This window comes from Halichondria panicea, chromosome 6, assembly GCF_963675165.1.
Source record: "Halichondria panicea chromosome 6, odHalPani1.1, whole genome shotgun sequence".
Lineage (NCBI taxonomy): Eukaryota > Metazoa > Porifera > Demospongiae > Suberitida > Halichondriidae > Halichondria > Halichondria panicea.
The window spans coordinates 4,285,437-4,308,299 of NC_087382.1; the positions used below are offsets into that span (position 1 = coordinate 4,285,437).

Here is a 22,863-nt window from a genome sequence, read left to right on the forward strand (position 1 = left end):
TCATATAATATTGCGTGGAACTACACTATAATCCACTGTTATGTATATATGAGTTATAAAAACGATGGGATAATAATTATCATAATTATGAAAATACGACATTCAATGAGACAGGTTCTGTTACTGATAAGATTCTGCTTCATCGGGATCAGACCCTAGTGAAAAAACCTGCTGTGACACAAACAATATGACTGAGACTTCAAGAGGATTAACTGAAAAGGACAAATTTGATTCGAATGAAAAGTTAAAAATTCATAGGCATCTTAAATTTTATGGCAATGGATGGAAGGTGAACAAAAACAATGAAAATAAAAAGTACACTTTATGCTCATGAAAATGGCCGTGTCCCTTAAATGCTAATGCGCGTTGCAGCTGTTACTATGGAGACAGGCCTGCTTATCTTCTGCGCATGCACAGACAACCCATGTGGCACTGCTGTTTATCAATAAAGTAGGTGGATCAAGGCGTGGTTTATCTATTTAATTATCCAGCCTGCCTCTGGAACCAAGGTGTCCAGATAATCGAGGTTGTACTGTACATTGTAAAAATTACAGCTAGGACATGCATGAGACTATACATCTTACGTATATAATATGAATTTTGTCCAAGAAAACTAAATCCAAAAGGCACAGCAAATGTAAAACCTGCATGATATCTTGTATACATTAATCGACCAGAAAATGTATTGCATGACACCTATAAAGTGTAATAATACAATCACTACATACTTCTTGGTAAGTACACATAGAGCTACTATAACAGCAAAATAAGATACCATGCATATAATTATAGTGATTACTGACCTCTAACTTTTTGACAAAGTAAATGTTTTCCTTCCAGATGGCCTTCATTTCGGGAGTAGCTTGTTTGGTTTTGTAGCATGCATTCTATATATAATTATGGGAAAGTAAATGTAGTACATAAGAGGCAACGGGTTTACTATAAGATCTGCCACCTGTATGTCTGTGCATGAGATTTGTAGGTCTCCATGCATAACAATGTAAAACGCAGTGTATAACACTTAAAATATATACACAGCCAATCTCCTATATGCAGGGGCATTAGATGTGATTGTCTGTGGACCACAAGTGTTATAGCAATCACAAGAAGGCTGGTGGTGTCAGAGGGAATGGCAATGGGTGCAGATAGCAGGAGCACCCTTAATCGGGGTGCGCTCAACCATGCATCTCGTAGACTCAATTAAGGGGCTCTAACATAATTATTATACTAGGCAGTGGTATAGGCAGAGGGGGGCTGACGGGCCTCCCCTGCTCCATGAACTCTAACTCAGCTTGAATCATCGTGATCTGTCAATCTATCCTGTACTGTCCTGCATAATTATATATAGTTACTAGAATGATGTCATGTAATTGAAATGCATGTGGGCGGGTTATCTAGCTATAATGTGCATGCTGCATGCTGCTGAGAAATTCAGCACTATTTGTCTCAACCAATTTTAGCCCTGCCCTTCCAAAAATCCTGGCTATGCCACTGCTCAGGTTGACTAACTTGCTACCCACACGTACTAACACCCATCACAAAACACTATTCATAGACTGATGATGAATACAGTTCAGGAAGTACAAGTGCATATACACTGCACACGGTTGAGCGCTATGAATATTGACTGCATGTTCTGCATGTACACACAACTAGGTATCCAGTAGCAACAAGCTTCACCCACCATTTCGTCCACTATATCCTGAGTGAGGTATTGCTCTCACTGCGTTGAGTAGCTCAGCTTCATTGGGGACACCTGCAGGCACATGCATGGGTAGTCCGTACAACACATCAGTATACACATGCAGCCTGTCAGGTCATATTGATGTGTGAAGGTGTTATGCTGCTGTGTGTTTTGAATGTTTCTGGGGAGATAACATTATTTTGGTAATCTATGACCTATAGTGATGACAGTATTCAAGCTAGTATGAGTCCTGTTAATTATCGATCATGCAGTATACACATTATTGCAAGTGTGTGCAGGTGCTATGATCGATAATCAAATAGATAAACCACGTCTTGATCATTAGCAGTGCACACTGCCTTTGAATTTAGTGGTCTGAGACGATGGGATTCTTTAGGTTGTTTTATGACCTAGTTGAGAGTATATTCACATGCACGTTTATCTGTGAGTTGATACACCCCCAACCAAATGCAGGAGGGGCTTTGAATACACAAATGTAGGAATTTTTTGACATGCATAGAGTTGATGGGTTACCTATTAATAAGTCTTGTCTGTAGGCTATATATATACTATCTCCCTGACATGCTGTGTTAGGCAGTTGCTTACATACATGAGTACATACTTATGTACAATTTAGTATTGTGCGTTAAATATCCATATCCATAATTATAGCTGTTATAAACTCAATTCACTTTAATATGCAGACACGCACAAATTGCATGCCGCTGCATACACATGTGACATACCCTGAGGTCGTCCCCCTACACCATGAGCACCCAGAACATCTTAAACAAGGACACCTGTCCCTCTCTCTTACCGCTGTGGTTAGGACCTGCACAGACGGGGCGGGGTGGGTGAGTGCATGGATCGAGAGACAGACAAACATTGAAGATTAATTAATACCTAGAAGTGATATAGAAAACCTGGAAAAAGTACAGAGATTTGCCATGAGAGTGTGTCTGGGTCAGTGGGATCTAAAGCAGGAAGAACTGCTGTCAGCATCTGGCCTTACAAGTCTGGAGACAAGAAGAGTAGTTGCAAGAATGTGCCACTTGTACAAAATTTTACAAGACATGATAGACTTTCCCAACCCACCGGTTGAAAGAAGAGAGATTGTCTACAATAGCCGTTCAGTTAATGGTCTCTCCCTGGTACCAATTAGATTTCTTCTAATTTATCGGACACTTCTAATTACCCCGGACACTCTTTTGGGCAATTTTTGTTGTTCTAATACAACGGACACTCCAGTGCTTTAAATACCCGGACAATACTTTGAAAAGTTGAGTTACATTCACAGACGGCAAGTAAGACTTAGAGTGCTGCAGTTAGATAGCTTTGAGTAGCTAGTTTTAGATAGCTATAGTGCAACTATTCAGTCGCACACTGTTCTATTAAACTTAGCTAGCTCGCATGCAGCTGCTTGCTTGTTCTAATTATTCCGGACACTTCGCATGCTCTATAAAAATCTGTTCCAATTATACCCGGACAATTTCCAAAATAATTATTTTTTACAGTCTGATAAATTAGAAGATATATACCTTTAAAACTTACAATTATAACATAACAAATAACACCGGCTATATATAATTATACATGCATGCACATAATTATACATGCATGCACATGTACTGAAGTGTGCAAGTTTCCTCGTTCCCATACAGACCAAATTTTAGAAATGGGCCTGGGAACGAGGCTATAGTGTGCAAGGCATGTGGCATTGTTGTTGTACACACATGGAATGGTGGTCCATCCTTATTTTGCTTATTTTACAGCCGATTTTAGCAAATTTCCCCCATTGCTTTCGAGTTCCAACATTTGAGTTAACTGTTCGTTATCAGAATTGCATCCATATGCATTAACTTTCATTGGTAAACTTATGCCGTAGGCTTCATTTTCTCGCAGATTCACATTTTGATGTTCATTTGATCGCTGTCTCTTTTTTATAATCACGAGTATTATGATGATGGGAACTGACACTCCTGCATAATGAATGAGACTAAAAATGTTTTGGCGGCATAATAGAAGTACATACCAAGTATTTGTGCTATTACAGCAGCAACAGGAGCGATCACAGTCCACATAATTTCCAAATCTGTATCTGTATATGCATGGGTGTAATATATTATGACAGCGTAGTTGACGTTGGATACATACATACCCTGAGTAGTCCCAGTCGTAGTTTCTGTAGTTGTTTCTCTGGTGGATACATACACATCCTGAGTAGCCCCGGTCGTAGTTTCCGTAGTTGTTTCTCTGGTGGATACATACACATCCTGAGTAATCCCGGTCGTAGTTTCCGTAGTTGTTTCTCTGGTGGATACATACACACCCTGAGTAGTCCCGGTCGTAGTTTCCGTAGTTGAAGGTTTTGTGCTCGGTCTGGTTGTTTTAATAGTTGTAGTGCCTAGTGGATAAGTGATATCATTATAGTATTCACTGACTGCATTGCTCCTTTCATATCTGCATCAGGGGTAGTGGGTATGACTGTACCTGTTCGGTCTTCAGTCACATGAAATAGAGATTACATTACATGAAGCAAATGCACACATGCATCATGCGTGTGCACAACTTGTGTGAAGATTCATGCAGTGAACGTTTAGTGCCTCGAAAATAACCAGCTATTATGGTAAATTACATTATAGAAGTGCAATAAAAGTGCAATATGTCTATATACGAGCTCTTCAACATACCTTGTTCATCGGTTAATTGAAGAAGAATCAATAAAGTTTGCTGACTAACAATAGCCAGGCCACCATCAGGTAAAAATTGCAGCGCTAAACATTTCACTCGAGTATTATTGTTGAACTCGCTTGGATTATGAATATATTATGTTGATCTGTCTACTTGTGAGTCGTTCAATCCATATATTTGTCCTATTATCGTACCCACACTGATGATAGAATGGAAGCCGTTCACAATTTGAATCTGAACATAATTGTATATCAACAAAGTCAGCGAAGTCTATGACACAGCTAGCAAATCCCATTTGTTGAGTTGATCTGATAGTATAGCTACTCTCAGGACAGAGGACGAAATCTGCATATAAAATAATGTATATATACCATGCAATATATAATTATGTAACAGCAACACAATTACTCTATACTATATATATAATAATATAATCTACATTATTATACATACCAACCATGCATTCAGAATCACTGAGAACAAATAAACACTCTTCTCTCAAGTTGGTGTCAACTGTCAACACACCAAAATTAATGAATAAGAAATTGCCACAATTGCGTCAGCATACCGGGTATATTTCGAGGGTATATGCATGTTTGTGGTTTTCGCGGATTAAGCATGTACCGCAAACATTTATAACTGTGATTGAAACATAATATCGCATGCTGCAAAAGGCTGCTATTTCACGAAAATCAAGTCCACGAAAACCTTTCTAAAGGTATTTCCACGAAAATTTATATACCCTCGAAATATACCCGCTACACGATAACTTATGTATAGGTGTGCAATGTCGGAATATAACAGGAGCAAATCCTCTAAACTATGTATGTACATTGCATGCATGCATGCATGCTCATGCACACATAAAAACTCACAATCTTCACAGCCCTCAGTGGTAGAAAAATTATTCCAGTCTTGAAATGGCCCGATTAAGCTAGTACAATTCTCGTCTTGAGCGATACAGTAATAATTTAGAGACTGCATGAAAGAGAAAAACACTCTGACACTGCATCACCATAGTAAACTAATAAAGCTCGGCTATAGGTTGTGAATCACCAGTATATATAAAATGTCTATAGTCTGTTAAGTCAGCATCTTATACAATGCTACCCAATCTATAAACTGCTCTGTAAATAATAATTATATGTGCCATAATTATGGCAGCCAGTTCATGCAACTCTCATGTGCTGTAGAAGCTATTATACAATTATATGTAGTGAATAGTTAACCTTGTGCAGTCTGCTAGATCACATAGGTATATACAAGTATAATTATAGATCTAATAATTATGGTCATATAATTATAGTATAAGCTTACCTTAAAAGACAGTATTGCCAAGATGTATGCATAAAACTTCGCCATCGGGCTAGCTTGATAATGCAACACTAAGGTGTTTTGCACAAGTCTTAAAGTTGGGTAATTTTGGTTGAGCTTTCCTAAAAAATTTAGCTATGTGTATCTAGATCTAATTGCATGTATATATAGTTAGCAAAATATAGAAATCTAAAGTGGACTCAATTGTATTGGCAACAATTTCTATATTTACTGCTAGACTATAACATAATTATATAGTGCTGTGTCTGGCAGGTATTGTGTATAAAGCCTTAATTATATGAAGTTTTCACTTGAGTCTTACTAAATTTAGCTAGTGCATGCATGGTATAGCTAATATACATTTAGGTAAAAACTACAATAGCATCATACTTTAATTTTTAGTTCCAACTTGTTTTGCACAAGATTCTAAAACAATTATCCATTGCATGCATGAGACTGGAAAGAATCCATCATATATACGGAGATCCTCCTCCTCTAACAAAGAATCCATGTTATGAAGAGCTGCCACATTTGTATGAGTCAATTGACCCAGATTGCATGCTAAGGTTGTACAAGCACTCAGTTGAGGGGCTCAAAATCCTAATAGTACAGCACTATGCAGTACTGTGTGCATGTGTGTATGCATATGTGCATGCAGGCTACCGATGGCCCCAGAGATCGAAGACCTATAGAGGAACCGGGATATAGGGTCAGCTATGGAGGTCAGTGGCTGCATGTGCAAGTATGTGTGTGCATATGTATGTGTGTGTGCATAATGTCATAAACAGAAAACTATACATACTTGCAAAGTGCTGGCGCATGTACATAGCTATAATATGACACAGCGAACGAAGCTATACGTTTTGCAACCACACAACGGTTATGGGGGACACAGTTAAAATTCTATATGCACCTCATGCTCATAATCATTATAGGCACATGTCAGAGGTATTGCATGTGATCCCCGTTTCATGAGTATAATAATAATTATAGCATTCGTCATGCTTTCGTATACAAAATTAATATTCACTTTCATTGATATAAGATTGATACACCAAAACATTTAGGCAGAATTATAATCGGTATAAAGAGTCATCAAACTTCTCTCCAGGGAATTGCTTCTCCCAACGATAATGTACGGGCATGTATGAATCAGATTTCCAGGTAAATAATAAACAATCAACAATGGTTTTCTTGCTTATCAGCAATATTCACCGTAAATATGTTCATATAATATAATAAACAGTCAACAGTCAACAGTCAGTATTGTGCGCACAAACAGTTCTTATAGTAATTATGACATAACTAAGATTGATTGACTCACATCAGAGACCTGCAACATGAAATGCTGACAAATTCTTAATTAATTTCCAAAATGCCTTCTTTTCGGCAGTATAATAGTTAGCTTGATAGAAGTATATATACCAGGGCATCCTGTACAGGGATCACCCCTACACACATTCATGCACACCCTCACACCGTCACACCTCATCCCAATACCTTACACGGCTCGTCCCCCCTGATATACATGTGAGTATATACGTCATTATATATGCATGATGGGAGGGTTAAGGGTTACAACCTAACTATAGATCTATCTAAAATAATAGTTCTATTGCATGCAGCAAATTATTATGAAAAGTGGAGGTATACACTGAAACAGATGTGCATGTGATTGATTTGTATTTAGCTAAGTACTGCATGAACAGTACTTCTTGGACTATAATTATGTATGAGCGTGCATGCTTCATTCTATGCAGTTCCATGGGCTTCAAGTTCCACTCGACTTTCAAGTACAATTTCTTCATAGATGTGCTGTTCTTCATTGGAACTGCAGCCATATGCATTATTGATTCTCATTGATAAACGTATGCCACAGGCTTCATTTTCTTCCAGGTCTACATCAGGATCTTGATGAGGAGTTGACCTCCATTGTTGCTTCTTTATTATCAAGAGCACTATGATCAATGTAGCTGATGCACCTATATTGATTGAAAGAGATCTGTAACTATTAGCAGTTTTACAGTATAAATATAAGGCATCATAACTCGCTCGTACCCAATGTTAAAGCTATTACAGCAGGAGTTGTAGCAGCAGCAATCGTAATTATCACGTCTGAATCTGCATGAGTAAATCAGTGTTGCCATAATAATATACAATGCACTAGTGCAGGTGTATATATATATATATACCAGATTGTGTATGTCTAGTTGTCACAGATCCACTGGTACTCGGTGCCATGGATTCACTGTTGGTCAGGGTCACAGATCCACTGGTACTCAGTGCCACGGATTCACTGGTAGTCAGGGTCACAGATCCACTGGTACTCGATGCCACGGATTCACTGGTAGTCAGGGTCACAGATCCACTGGTACTCGATGCCACGAATTCACTGGTAGTCCTGGTCACTGATCCACTGGTACTCGATGCCACGGATTCACTGGTAGTCAGGGTCACAGATCCACTGGTACTCGATGCCACGGATTCACTGGTAGTCAAGGTCACTGATCCCGGTTCATTATTCCCTATAATTATATATACACATGCAGGTGACTATATACTGTAATATACATAGTACAACTACCTGTCACCAATAATCCGGGATAGAGCAGCTTATGTTTACTCACTATAAGTATACTTCTGACTTGGGTCAACCCTATATACAGCTTCGGTTCCAGGCCAATTTTTCTTGAAAAATCGGGCCGGGGCTGAGGCTAGCTAGGTCAACCCAATCTCTACTATAATTATATAAGCATGCAAGAATGCCTAGGATTCCAGCCTAGATTAAACGACTTGCGTAAGCATGGTATTGAATTAAGAGCAAAAGAAAATAATAGATACATCACCCTCATTAATTTTTAGTCAGCAGCTGTAAATATAAGATAACCTATATATAGCCTAGACCCATGCATATATATAGCTGGTGGTTTGCACACTTAATTGTACAACTACGTGTAAATTTCATCATACATAACTATATGGAACTTACCGTATCTGACAATAAAATTAAAACGCTCTAGCTCTTCATCATTAAAAATGTGGTCCCTGTGTACTATGCATTGAATCGAAATTTCACAACTACTTATCACATTGTAGTTCTCAATGTACACAGTTACATGTCGGTTAAAGTCTGTCGCAGGCCTTACATACACTATATTAATGCCTGGAATAGTAGTACTGCTCTGAAAACAATTTCTTGATCCTATGTTGTTAAATATAGCTCCTGGGCCACAACCACAGCCACATTCAGCTGTTCTCACAAAAACTGCTGCTCTTTCCTCTGCTTGGCATGTTACAAACAGAACATTGCTATCGACGCCAATGGCTTGATTCACAACTTCCATCGGAGGGCAAAGTTTCAAGTCTGTAATAAAGAGCCATGGCAAGTAAGCTAAGGAAGAATCAGATGCAATGGCAGTGTAGTAAATTATAAAATTATGGTGAGAAATTTCAGTATATTGGCAGTGGAGAGGGAAGTACTTATAATTATATATGGCCCACTGTAAGCAATGATTGGCGCAAGAAGATGCATGGATCTCATAAAAATTTAGCCAACCCTCCTGTACTGATACATAAGATAAAACTCACTCTGCTGAGTCCCCTGCTGACACTGATTTGTAGACTTGTTTATCGCACCAGTAAGACCAATCAGTTCATTTCCATTGCACAACAGCTCCTGTCCATGAACGGTAGAAACGTAAGCTAGTAGATCTACCTGTAGCCAATAGAACGTATGGTATAAAATATATATAGATCTAGTCACATGATAATTATTATAGAAAACAAATATAAATTTACTGAAGCAAATAGTAGCAGCAGGTTTATTATTGTTGCCATTAGCTAATGTAGCTGTATAGACTATGAGTTAACACTTATTGTAACTGAAGTAAGCGCAGCGACACCGTTGGCACGATATTTGCTTTTGAGACTTGTGATCTTTACCTACTCTACTTGAGGTTGCGCATGTGCAATAACGTACTCACCACTCAAGAAGCTCTGCTCGTGCATCTCATAATGGTGGTAAATCCATACATCTGCTTTTATGGCCATGCATGACTCTTTTGAGCTACATATCCTCTTCACCGGTTGTACGACTGCGGGGTGAATGGCAAACTGTGGTGCCTTAGTATTCAAACTCGATGAGATGGTATAGCCTCAATCTCAGGCCGCACTTCATCAGGGAAGTGGAAGGAGGCTACTAGCATGGTAGTGCAGCAGACTAGAGCCCAATAAAACTTTGAGCTTGATTTTTGGTCAGCAGCTAGAAAAGAGTTCCACTCTAGTCCTCGTGTTTGCAGGAGTACTGCATGGTCACGTTGTTTTTGTCCAACTCTAAGACAGACCATTCTCAATGTATAGCTACGAATAGATAGGCTAACAAGCACCTATAAAATGGTCCTTGAATGGTGTCTGTATATCTGCTGAAGATATCAGTGCCCGACATAATTATAATTATTATGATGACGTCTGATGATTATACTTTACTCTACTACTGCACTACTAGCACCAGCGTTACCAATGCTACTGCTACTACGTATACTACCAACCAACTTTTAGACAATTATTTGTTGCTAGATCTATATACAACCATTTTAGGTAATGATTTCCCGAAAATTGCCTGGTGGCTATAAGAAGACACATTACGTGCAACTAGATGGGTACTGTATATTAATTTCTAGGGTATAAAAATATTTGCGGTTTTCGCTGATTATATAAACATGTCACGAACATTTATACCACGAATTTAATATCGCATGCATGCATGCTGCAGAAAGGCTGCTATTCCACGAAAATTAAATCTGCGAAAACATTTGTAATGGTCATTCTGCGAAAAATTATACCCTCCCAATATAATAATTATAGGGGGAAAGTAGATGCATGAATTATTAATTTCTTTATGAAGAGTATCACTTAGATTGCCAGTAAAATCCCAGGAGAATTCCTTTTTAGTTACTTAATGTACAGAGTTTTACAAATTTGCCATTTACCTGGTAGTCCCAGCTATATAGTTAGTAAACTATCACTGCATGATGTGCATATGCTTCGTATAGTTGTGTCCATGAAACTCATGGTGAAGTACATAATTCCCAGCTATATAATAGTTAGTAAACTATCACTGCATGATGTGCATACGCTTCGTATAGTTGTGTCCATGAAACTCATGGTGAAGTACATAATTCCCAGCTAGTATAATAGTTAGTAAACTATCACTGCATGATGTGCATACGCTTCGTACAGTTGTGTCCATGAAACTCATGGTGGAGTACATAATTACCAGCTAGTATAATATACGTTGGGAAAAACACTACAACGAGGCATGTTGCAATCGTTAGAGTGTTTAAATGCATGGAGGAGGTATAATAATTAATGAATGACGTTCAAGCCTATATAGTAAACCAACCAACTAACTCCTTAACCTTGCATCTGATTTTGGAACTGGGAATGTGACACATTATAGCATAAGATCCTCAGAAGATATATGGTTAAAGACGTAGCTGAAATAGTGCAGTTTACCTGTTCCACCTGTTGATTAATAATTATTATGATTAACGCTCGCTCATGCCATACCAGCAGTTGTGTGTAAAACAGTTAAGGTTTTTCATTTGTATATATAGTGGAACCTCTGTTAACAACCACCTCCGAATAAAGGCCAGTTGCTATATAACGGCCAGGCACCCAGGTCCCAAATGAACAGTTTGTGTACAAAACAACTTCTCAACAAAGGCCACCTCTGTATAAAGGCCAAAACATTGTAGGGGTTTCCACTGTAGCTATATGCATGAAATTGCAAAAACTAGCTTAAGCTTATTATAGCTAATAAACAACAGAAACAGAACTTTGTTTCATAACACACAAGCTAGTAATTACATCACAGTGTTGAATGAAGGAGTTCATGATTCATATATAGTTATAGTTATGGTGGATGGTGGATGCATGCATGTGATCTATATACTTCGAGAGCTTCGTTCTATGCACTCTTAAATTCCAGCTATTGTAACGATTTCCTTAGCAACAATCTCTTCGTAAATGTGCAAATCTTCATCAGAATGACACCCATATGCTTCATTAGCTATCATTGAGCTGATTCCATAGGCTGCACTTTCTTTCAACTCCACGTCATGTTGAAAGGTTAATGTTTTTGACCTGTACTTCTTCATTTTCAGGAGTACTATGATCAGTGCAATTGACAATCCTGCATGCGTAATGTATACGAGAGTGTAGAAAAGTAGAAGTGTTTCTGGCATAACCATTATTATAATAAATACCTATTATTAGCGATGGACTTATTACAGCGGCAGCAATCGTAATCCATAAATCTGCATAATTATATAAACCATCGCATTATATAATAGTCAGTCTATACAATAACATGCAGGTGTCATTGACGTTATATAGTTTCTACAATGCAAAGGTGTATACATAATTATATATAGATATACTGGATGGTGCATCTGTATTTGTCTCAGACACGGTATTTGGCTCCTCACTTACTTCACATGCATGCATGGTTGAAGTTTATTACGAAACTGTATACTGTCAAATTTGGTATTAATAATTATACCTGTTGGCGAGCAACCTTCTATGGATGATATTACTTCCACTATCCTTGCAAATACACCTTCCACCTGTGCAGAAGTCACTCCAGCAACGTGTATTTCAATGAGGTAATCTCCATTACACCGATTGATGCCAATGGAAGATAAAGATAGTGCATAAGTTGTGTTGTAGGCACAATTGGACACAAACTGTGTGAGTATGTTTTGGGGATCCAAAGATTCAGTAACATTGACTGATATCTTGTAGCACAACATGACACCAGGAGCAAGCATTAGGAGAGGGGGTTGCCATGAGAGGGTTAGAGATTTCTCCTCAACAACAGTATTTATATCAATTGGAGGTCCAAGTCGATAAATAGCTGCATTAAAAACGTACACAATTTTAAAAATGGCATAAGAAGGCATCTTATCTAATATAGTCACATGCATGCACACCTTGGCTGCAGTTCTCTGATTGAGACTGTGGAATCATGGCTTGTACAAATGATGGTTCACCTTCACCTGCTCCATTCACGCCATAAACTGTTATATTGACAGTGTGGTCAGAAATGCAGTGATCAATATTTAGGAAAGAGTAAGAGAATGATATTCGAGTTTCAGCTGTTGTGAACAACCTGTAATTACTACCCATGGAAACATTGATAGCAAACTCTAATTCTGTCTCAGGCAGAGTGTAGGGTTGATTCCATGAAAGGTTGACATGATTATCATCGTAATTGACAAGTACACTAGTTGGTTCTGCAACTGTTCCTATATATTATTATTGGGAAATAATTATGATGAAAGGTGCACAACTATTGTTACTGCAGTTTACCTTGCACAATAATTATGGCATTGCTTTCTTCGTTATTAGGAGGATTCAATAGCCAACAAGTTACAACAGAGTTGTTTGTAGCAGCAGACGCCTCAACTGATAGTGTATATATCCAATCATTAACAATGACGGCTCGATATGGATATTCCGTTTCCCTTTGAGCAAAAGAACCATTTAGTCTCCAAAATTTTTCCCCGCAAGAAGCGACACAGCTGTACATTAATCTCTCCCCAGCATATCCAGTTACATTTTGCGGATGTGAAATGATACCTGCACAGCAAAATAATAAAGGTATATTCATAGTCTTAACTACTCAATCGTGTTGTTCCTAAGGTATAAAAGTGTAGTCCATGCACAGCGTGAGTTACATGTACTCACATGATCCAAAAGCAGCTCCAAACACAGTTGCTATCCAAAAAACCTGAGCTGCCAAATTTCTTACACAATTCATTGTCAGGCTGCATGTAGATCTTACTAATATTCATCATAATGAATGAATGCATTTTATAGCATACAACTGCACATGCACAATAAGGGGTGGGTCAACACAACACTGCAAAGTTTGCACAATTTAAAACTGTATAGCTGGTACTGTGTGAATGATGGCTGAGTATCTGTGGGTAGCACTCATTGTACTGGTAAGTCAATAATAATAACATAAGTTTAAATTAATTTGCGCCCGTTTTTAATACAGTTCCTCTTTTCGAATGTGGTAAACTCAGGCATTGACGAGCAGTGTATAGAAACAACACCGGCACCAGGTCGAGATAGTTCTGGATATCTACAGGCTGTAAATTTTACTAAAGCAAATTGTCCCGTGTCAAGTATTGACAATGAAACACTATGTAAGTCGCAGTGTAATTATTACATCTATGATAATTATAATAGCATGCATGCATACACTTCAGAATCTACATGTATTGCAAGATTCCTGCCATCCATTGAACAAATGGTCAATAGGACCTTTGTAGATCACCTCCAGCCATGCATATAATTGTGTGACTGCATGCAGGTTATGAAAAATGCTTGATGCCAAGTATCACCCTTCAACCCGAAATGGATGCTTATGCAGAGTGTGTTGCACCACCAGAAAGTGAAAACCAAACAGATTTTAACAGGGTAAAACTTTTTTACCACCCACCTAATGGCGGTCCGTGTTCCAAATTTCAATCAACAACCAACGACAGAAGTTGGCATCATCTTGATGAACATATTCACTTCCGTAGACAAGGTAGAGTAGTTGAAGTATTTATTGTGAATGTTGCGGCGGAACATCATGATCTGATAATTGTTTGCTTGCCAACGAATACGAATAGTAGTGTACTCGAAGGCTGTATGAATGGCTCCAGATCTACTTTATTTGTCGCTCCTGAACAAGATTCTGAAAGTGAGTGCCCCCAAATCAATATTAAGTGAGACTGCCTTGAAATGTATACCGGTACCTTCATTGCAGACACAGACTCCTCAAGCAACTCCGCAGATAATAGTAAGACAAGACAACATAATTATGCAATAAGTTGCGCACATACATGCATGCATTCATGTACCGTATTGCAGCTAAATTTTAATGTTCGCTATACAGTTTTCGAGAGTTAGTAGACTATAGCAATCCTCCTTGAAACTAACAGAAGACACAACGTCATTTGACCAAAGATCACGAAATTTAAAATTACGCGCTGTACGGTTTTGCACACTGCATGCAGCAACAACTTTTTTAATAATAATTATGCTTTTATAATAGTTTTGAATATACTTCTAATTATTGGCTATAGATCTACTACTAAATCAATAGTATAATTATGCGTGACTAATATTATATTCTAATACAGGTGTGACAGACACAGATTCCCCAAGTACCACCACAGACAATAGTAAGTCATGCATGCATGCAGGAATTACCGTATAGCACGACATTTTCTGAGGGGCTTAATTTTCACTGATTTTGTGGGTTAGCGATCCTACACAAAAAGTAAGTCCACAAAAATTGTTCTTTAACTGCTATAACGTGCTAAGATTTAAGGCATGGCTTCCGGTAAGCAGTCATTCCACGAACATTGTGCAACGAAATGCTTTTAGAGGCTATTCCACAAAATAATATAAGCCCCTAGAAAATTTTGCGCTATACGGTATACAATAAAGTGGACTCACCATGTGGTAGTTTGCGCACCACACATGCATAATTATGCCTCGGTGCGCATGCGCAAGCGAGTATACGGTTATGGAAGGGTATTAGAGTCAAAATTCCCAGCTTTTGTCCCAGTATTTGTCCCGGTGTTTGTCCCGGTACACGTCCCGGTAATGCCTTTTTCCTGTGGGCGAGGTCGACCCGTCGCACAGCCGAGCAATTACTGCTGCATCCGCTCCAGTTCCTTGCCTCAGAAAGTGTCCCAGTATGTGCACCGACAAGTGTCCCAGTGAATAGAACACAAAACTTCACGCGGTATTTATTCGAGGCAATACATTATAGGTAGCCCAGTGTGCATTATATATAATAATTATTTTGATGTGTGTCTTGATGTATGTGAAAGTACAGAGTAGAAGCGTAGACACTGACAGTGTCACTGACAGTGTCTACACATGGAGTTTTTTTTTTCACCCATTATTCAGGTAGACATAAACACAGCACACAACTGACACACGACATAATTATGAATCTCAGTTAGTTGGGTGTGGCCCCACCCTGGACGCTCACGTAGGAGTCCAGGGTGGGGCCACGCCCAACTAATTCTCTAATTTTAACTTTCTGCTAATCACCTTCAAGCATTTTTGCCATGAAAATATCGTCTTGCAAAACTTAATGTAATGATCTTTACCAAAAATACATGGATATTGATGCCTATTAATTCTTTAGACACCTATTACGCTAAATTATTCCAAGCATAATTTATCAGGGCCTAATCCTAGATTCGTTATAATACAGGTGTGACAAACACAGATTCCCCAAGCACCACCACAGATAATAGTAAGTCATGCATGCATGCATGCAGGAATTATATACAACATAATCATTATATTGATCATGACTCACAATGTGGTAGTTTGCGCACCACACATCCATAATTATGCCTTATACTTCAAATTATTGCTGCTATAATTATGCATAAAGTAGATTTTGTCCACTAAAATTCGATCTGTTTGATCCTTATTTATTGTTATATTGACTGATTCGTTATAATACATGCAGGTGTGACGAATGCAGATTCCCCAAGCACCACAACAGATAATAGTAAGTCAGTATATAGACATACTACTACAGTCTACATACTTGCATGCATGCATCTATGATATACCAATCCTATATATATATATATATGCATGGTTTTACTAAAATAGTATTGTGAGCAGACAGTTATTTTGTGTGAGACTTCGTGAATTTTAACATAATTATACACGCATGCATGCAGATTCACCTGGAATTGCCACTGTTGGGCCAGTAGTCCTCTTGATAATTGGATTATTGAGTATTTTCTGCTATTAAGTCCACCTTAGAGCCAGGTATATATGACATCCTTCGTGCATATATGCATGCAGTATAAAAATTATATACACTGATTTAATATCAAAATGCAATCTGGTTTATTGCAGCTTATAACTTAATGATTGAGCCACAAGAAACTAGATGATGTAGACTACGCTATAGCTATATGATTTGACATGTATAGAATCATTACACTAAACTTGATTCAGTTAGAGTACGACATATGCCGTTTATAGTGAGGCCTATTGTATTTATGTAAGTGTTTCTGTTTCTGTGTGAGCTGTGTATATTCTATATTACTTGTTCATGTTCACTGAGTAATATTTAACAGTACATATACATAATTATATAGACTGTAAAGCAAAACATAATATTGGAAAGACTTAACGCAATATGCCATGGTCATTAATTAAGCCATGCTGTTCATGGTAGATTGAGAGAGGGAATAATTAATTACACATAAAAGAGTCCCCAAGTTTTCTGTAGGGAATCTTAGCTTTATGTGTATACATGCATGTATATTCAATGAAAGTATAAGCTAATTGTATTGCAAAACAAGTTGGTTGGGTTGAATACAGTCAGGTCATACAAGAATAACAGCTTTCTGCTTTCCAAGAATTTACAAAAATTCAAAAGCACAGCAAATTGCTATAAGATGCACCATACAATAAGTATTATAAGCTAATTAAGTCAAGGAGTGAATGTATTGCAAAACAAGTTGGTTGGATTGAATTAATACAGTCAGGTCATATCCTAGACCCTACGAAAATTTCGACCATACGAAAATATCCCAGGCTGAGGGTGCTCTAACATAATATATACTTGAACTGACTAAAATCCCTTGATAACGCTAACACCCATCACAAAACAGTGTCATGCACATACACTGTTCAGTGTATTAATTTAAGTAAACAAAACCTGCATGGTCTCACTTTTCTATAGTTTCCACATTAGTTTGAGTGAAAGTGGGTCATATAATGTGTACTTATAATATAGGAATTAGGATGCAAAATTGAATACTGTCAACACTATATAGATCAAAGATTTATACCAAAAGAATGGTGTCTCCCCATAAACGACATTGATACCTATTATTATTCTAGCTATTATGCTAAAATCATTCCGAGCATATATAGCCTATAGCTATAATTATATTGACTGCATGTTCTGTACAAACAATATGCATGCAACTCCACAATTTCGTCCACTATAGTTCCTGAGTGAGGTATATATTGCTCCCATTGGGTGGAGTATTATAATATAGCTCAGTTTCATTGGACGCCTGCAGGCACACAGGTATACAGATACACATCAGGTCATAATAAAAGTGTGCAGGTGTTGTAATGAATACATTTTCTAGTTTCTGGGGAGACAACATTAACTTTGACCTGTTGATCAGTACACATTTGAAAGTGTGCAGGTGCTGTGATGAATACACTTTGTTGTAACATTGAATTTGGCTTTCTGAGAAGATGGAATTCTTTACATACCTATGTTGATTCACATATAGTCATGCTTTGTGAATTGATATACCCTTTTAATTGTAAAAGTGGCCGGGGACAATATTTAGCTTTTGGTGCATTTGTAAGTAAGATTCCATCTCAATTATGGGAACACTCTACATAAGTATCAGTCTTAAGTAAAGACCTGGCTTTTAATCTAACATGTGGACACGCACGAGTTGCATTACAGACATATTTATATGACTGCATGTGGTTAGTATAGTATAGGTCTATAGTCTGATTCAGAGAGCTGTACGTTGTGGAAGCAATCATATAATATTGCGTGGAACTACACTATAATCCACTGTTATGTATATGAGTTATAAAAACGATGGGATAATAATTATCATAATTATGAAAATGCGACATTCAATGAGACAGGTTCTGTTACTGATAAGATTCTGCTTCATCGGGATCAGACCCTAGTGAAAAAACCTGCTGTGACACAAACAATATGACTGAGACTTCAAGAGGATTAACTGAAAAGGACAAATTTGATTCGAATGAAAAGTTAAAAATTCATAGGCATCTTAAATTTTATGGCAATGGATGGAAGGTGAACAAAAACAGTGAAAATAAAAAGTACACTTTATGCTCATGAAAATGGCCGTGTCCCTTAAATGCTAATGCGCGTTGCAGCTGTTACTATGGAGACAGGCCATGCTTATCTTCTGCGCATGCACAGACAACCCATGTGGCACTGCTGTTTATCAATAAAGTAGGTGGATCAAGGCGTGGTTTATCTATTTGATTATCCAGCCTGCCTCTGGAACCAAGGTGTCCAGATAATCGAGGTTGTACTGTACATTGTAAAAATTACAGCTAGGACATGCATGAGACTATACATCTTACGTATATAATATGAATTTTGTCCAAGAAAACTAAATCCAAAAGGCACAGCAAATGTAAAACCTGCATGATATCTTGTATACTTTAATCGACCAGTGCATTCTGAACAGGAAGGTACATGCATGCATCCTTGCATGTACTGTATTATAGTACATGTAAGAGGAAATGTGGTTTACTATAATTATTATGATCCGACCAATAATCTGTATTGTGTGATTTGTAGGAATACGCACTTTAACGCAGTGTATATATATAATGTGCACTACACTTAAAATACATACACAACCAATCTCCTATAATTATGCGCGGGGACAATATTTTACAACACAAGTGTTAGCAATCATGCACAAAAAGGCTGGTGGTGTCAGAGGGTATGGCAATGGGTGCGCTCAACCATGCATATGGGTCATTCCATATCAATTCAACGAAATTTAAAACGTGACGTCTTCAGAATTGCACGAAACTTGGTACATGTGTGAGGAATGGTATGATAACATCTCAGAAAAAATGTTGGGTTTGTAAACAATATGGCTTCTAAGATTAAGTTAATTAAAAAATGCAGAATTTCCCCACTTTTAGAAACTGGCTGCTGTTAGTTAAACTGTAACTTTCTAACCATTAACATTCAAGACTAAGAATGTATATCATCTTGTTGCTCAAGAAATTCTGCATCATTTGGCATGTTGTATGGCTTTACTCGATAAAGTTTGGGTATTCCATCTAATTAGTGTTCTTTGAAGTCTGGCTTCTCAAAAAAACGCTGTTTTTTTCCTGTACTTTTTTGAGTATCATGTTCCTTATACAATTCTCTTGAAGTGTGACAAGTTTGATTCTGGGATTCCAATGGGATCATGAGATATGTTGTGGGATGTAGTGTGATATTTGGGCAATATTTGTGGTTTTAGAGAATAAACAGTCCTTAAAAAAATGTTGCAAAGCTTTCTGCATTCCCAATTGTTACTGTGCACTTTTCCTTAGTAAGTAAGCTGTGTGTGAGGCCCTTTGTTGTGGCAATATTGCAATTAGCAATATAATTTATCGTAGGTTTTAAGTTGATGAGCGACATTACCTACGTTCAAGCTAACAATTGTACGTTTTAGTTGTAGCAATGGTGATTTCATAGCATAAAAGTTCATAAAAGTTAAAACATTAGCATTAACATTTAAAAACATTAACAAGCCTAGCCCAAATGTTTGGTCAGTATTTCTGATGCAGCTTTAATCTCCTTTTTGGATAAATTCGACCTGTTCTGATTTGATGATCAATCGTTTAAAAAAATAAAATCATGTAGGCAACGTATAAAATTATCTATTTCTGAGGCTGGGATACTTGAATAAGCTGCATTATGGCCCGTGAGGGTAAAGAAATTGCATACAACTAGTGAGTTGTGTGGTTTTACTTGGAAAACACCCTAGCTAACCACCCATTTTTTTTGCAAACCAATTACGAAATATTCTCTGGTGGCATTTCAGTTTCTACTGAGATTACTCAGTGTCCATCTTCTGACTGCAGTACTATACTGTATCAGTAGCTAGAGATGGTTCAAATAATTTATGATGTGTGTAGTTTGCATGTGTCTGGAATCGTTTGAGAAAACAAGAAATTATTGTTCAAGATGATGCTGCTCTCTCTCAAATGGCTGATATGCTTGTCGCCGCTCAATCAAATAGCTGGCGTGGTGTCAGTATTATTTTGCTGCTCGTATGGTCGCTGTAAACTTGTTTTAGCTATCAGTCGGTTTACAGTTCCTCGGCTGAAAATGTCACTCGGCCGAAAGTTCGAATTCTTCCTTGTGATAACATAAGTTCAGGAAAGTTAGCACACATGTTTTAGGTACATTACACAACAAAGAAGGACTGTTTATTCTCTGAAACCACAAATATTGCCCAAATCACACTACATCCCACAACATATCTCATGATCCCATTGGAATTCCAAAACCAAACTTGTCACACTTCAAGAGAATGGTATGAGGAACATGATACACAAAAAATTACAGGGAAAAAACAGCGCTTTTCGAGAAGTCAGAGTTCGAAGGATACTAATTAGATGCAATACCTAAAATTTTTAAGTGAAGCTGTACAACATACCAAATGATGCGGAATTTCTTAGGCAACAAGATGATATACATTCTTAGTCTTGAATGTTAATGGTTAGAAGGTTACAGTTTAACTAACAGCAGCCAGTTTCTAAAAGTGGAGAATTTCTGCATTTTTTTATCTCAGAAGCCATATTGTTTACAAACCCAAAATTTTTTCTGATATGTTACCATACCATTCCTCACACATGTACCAAGTTTCGTGGATTTCTGAAGACGTCATGTTTTAAATTTCGTTGAATTGATATGGAATGACCCGTATCGTAGACTCAATTAAGGGGCCATAACATAATTATTATACTCGGCAGTGGCGTAGGCAGAGGGGGACTGACGGGGCTAGAGCCCTCCCCCTTTTATGCTCCATCATGAACTCTATTGTGATCTGTCAATCTATTCCGTACTGTTCTGCATGCATAGTTACTAGAATGATGTCATGCAATTGAAATGCATGTGGGAAGGGTTATCTAATTTGCATGCTGACTGCTGAGAAATTCAGTGCCCTATAATGAGCCCTGCCCTTCCAAAAATCCTGGCGATATGCCACTGCTCGGATTGACTAACTTGCTGCCCACACGTACTATAACACTAACACTATTCACAAAACACTGTACAAATGTATTCACAGACTGATGATGAATATACAGTTCAGGAAGATGCACTGCACACGGTTGAGCGCTATGAATATTGACTGCATATTCTGCATGTACACAACTAGGTATCCAGTAGCAACAAGCTCCACCCACCATTTCGTCCACTATCTCCTGAGCAAGGTATTGCTCACTGGGCGGAGTAGCTCAGCTTCATTGGGGACGCCTACAGGCACATAAATTATAGGTATACAACACATCAGTATAAAATTATACACATGCAACCTGTCTGGTCATAATTATATAGAGGTGTGAAGGTGTTATAATAAATACATTTGCTGTGCGTTTTGAATTTCGTTTCTGGGGAAACAACATTCTTTCGATAATCTTTGACTTAGTGATGTGACAGTATTCAGAGTCCTGTTAACGATCAGTATACTGTATAGCGGGTAATTTTCGTGGGGTAAAAATTCGAAAATGGTGGTTTTCGTGAGTAAACATTTCGTTTAGTCTCGTTTCCTGCACTGCATTCATATGTTCCAGTAAGCCACGCCTACGTTAAAATTTTGTGGAGGTCAGCTTGCCCACGAAATTAACGAGTTTTTACCCCACAAAAATTATCCACTATATACGGTACACATTATTGAAAGTGCATGTGCAGCAGGTACTGTGATGAATACATTAGCACACAGTAAAAACGAACATAAATTTCTGTCATTTAAACTAAAATACGATGATGCATCTATAAGTGTTTTTGCTGTGCAGTGCCTTTGAATTTAGTCTTCTAGGAAGACGGAATTCTTTGGGTAGTCCTATCCTATAGTTGATAGTATTCAGAGTCCTTTGTGAGTTGATACACCTCTTTTGACTCAAAAACAGCAAAGTGGGACCAATATTTTGCTTTGACACCATTCCAATCTCATTATGGGTATATATATACTGAACATAAGTATCAGTCCTAAGCAAAAACCTGGCTTTTTAATCTAACATGTGGACACGCACGAGTTGCATATACTCAGATCGACATAGTGACATACCCTGAGGTCGTCTCCCTGGACCATGAGCACCCAGAACATCTCAAACAAGGACACCTCTCCCTCTCTCTTACCACCGTGGTTAGGACCTGTACGGAGACAGTGGGTGGAGAGACAGACTCAGTATCATATACACTGTACACCATACACTTATTCAATCAGTGCATAATACATGGATATACTCAGTGTCACTATCATAATGAAAGGCATAACTGCATGTCATGCATACATATACAGGCACATCTGTTTGACATT

At 37.9% G+C, this 22,863-nt stretch overlaps 3 protein-coding genes across 4 annotated transcripts; 1 reads left to right on the plus strand and 2 right to left on the minus strand.

Annotated features, from left to right (window-relative positions):
- Positions 1-7,406: 7,406 nt before the first annotated feature.
- Positions 7,407-9,559, minus strand: LOC135337292 (uncharacterized). Its single transcript, XM_064533208.1, has 6 exons — positions 9,488-9,559; positions 9,278-9,404; positions 8,679-9,053; positions 7,882-8,214; positions 7,748-7,810; positions 7,407-7,671 (listed from the first exon to the last, which is right to left on the minus strand). The coding sequence occupies exons 1-6, from the start codon at positions 9,524-9,526 to the stop codon at positions 7,442-7,444; spliced, it is 1,167 nt and encodes a 388-aa protein (XP_064389278.1). The 5' UTR covers positions 9,527-9,559; the 3' UTR covers positions 7,407-7,441.
- A 1,606-nt stretch (positions 9,560-11,165) lies between these two features.
- Positions 11,166-13,539, minus strand: LOC135337291 (uncharacterized). Its single transcript, XM_064533207.1, has 6 exons — positions 13,439-13,539; positions 13,061-13,330; positions 12,682-12,996; positions 12,252-12,605; positions 11,956-12,006; positions 11,166-11,882 (listed from the first exon to the last, which is right to left on the minus strand). Exons 1-6 carry the CDS (start codon positions 13,509-13,511, stop codon positions 11,668-11,670), a joined length of 1,278 nt encoding a protein of 425 aa, XP_064389277.1. The 5' UTR covers positions 13,512-13,539; the 3' UTR covers positions 11,166-11,667.
- A 48-nt stretch (positions 13,540-13,587) lies between these two features.
- Positions 13,588-16,851, plus strand: LOC135337293 (uncharacterized). Of its 2 annotated transcripts, XM_064533209.1 has the most exons (9): positions 13,588-13,698; positions 13,755-13,905; positions 14,073-14,447; positions 14,514-14,546; positions 14,890-14,931; positions 15,981-16,022; positions 16,245-16,286; positions 16,465-16,555; positions 16,646-16,851. In XM_064533209.1, exons 1-8 carry the CDS (start codon positions 13,660-13,662, stop codon positions 16,536-16,538), a joined length of 798 nt encoding a protein of 265 aa, XP_064389279.1. In that variant the 5' UTR covers positions 13,588-13,659; the 3' UTR covers positions 16,539-16,555; positions 16,646-16,851. The 2 variants fall into 2 exon arrangements, with proteins under 2 accessions (XP_064389279.1, XP_064389280.1); XM_064533210.1 differs by lacking the exon at positions 16,245-16,286.
- The last annotated feature ends 6,012 nt before the right edge of the window (positions 16,852-22,863 follow it).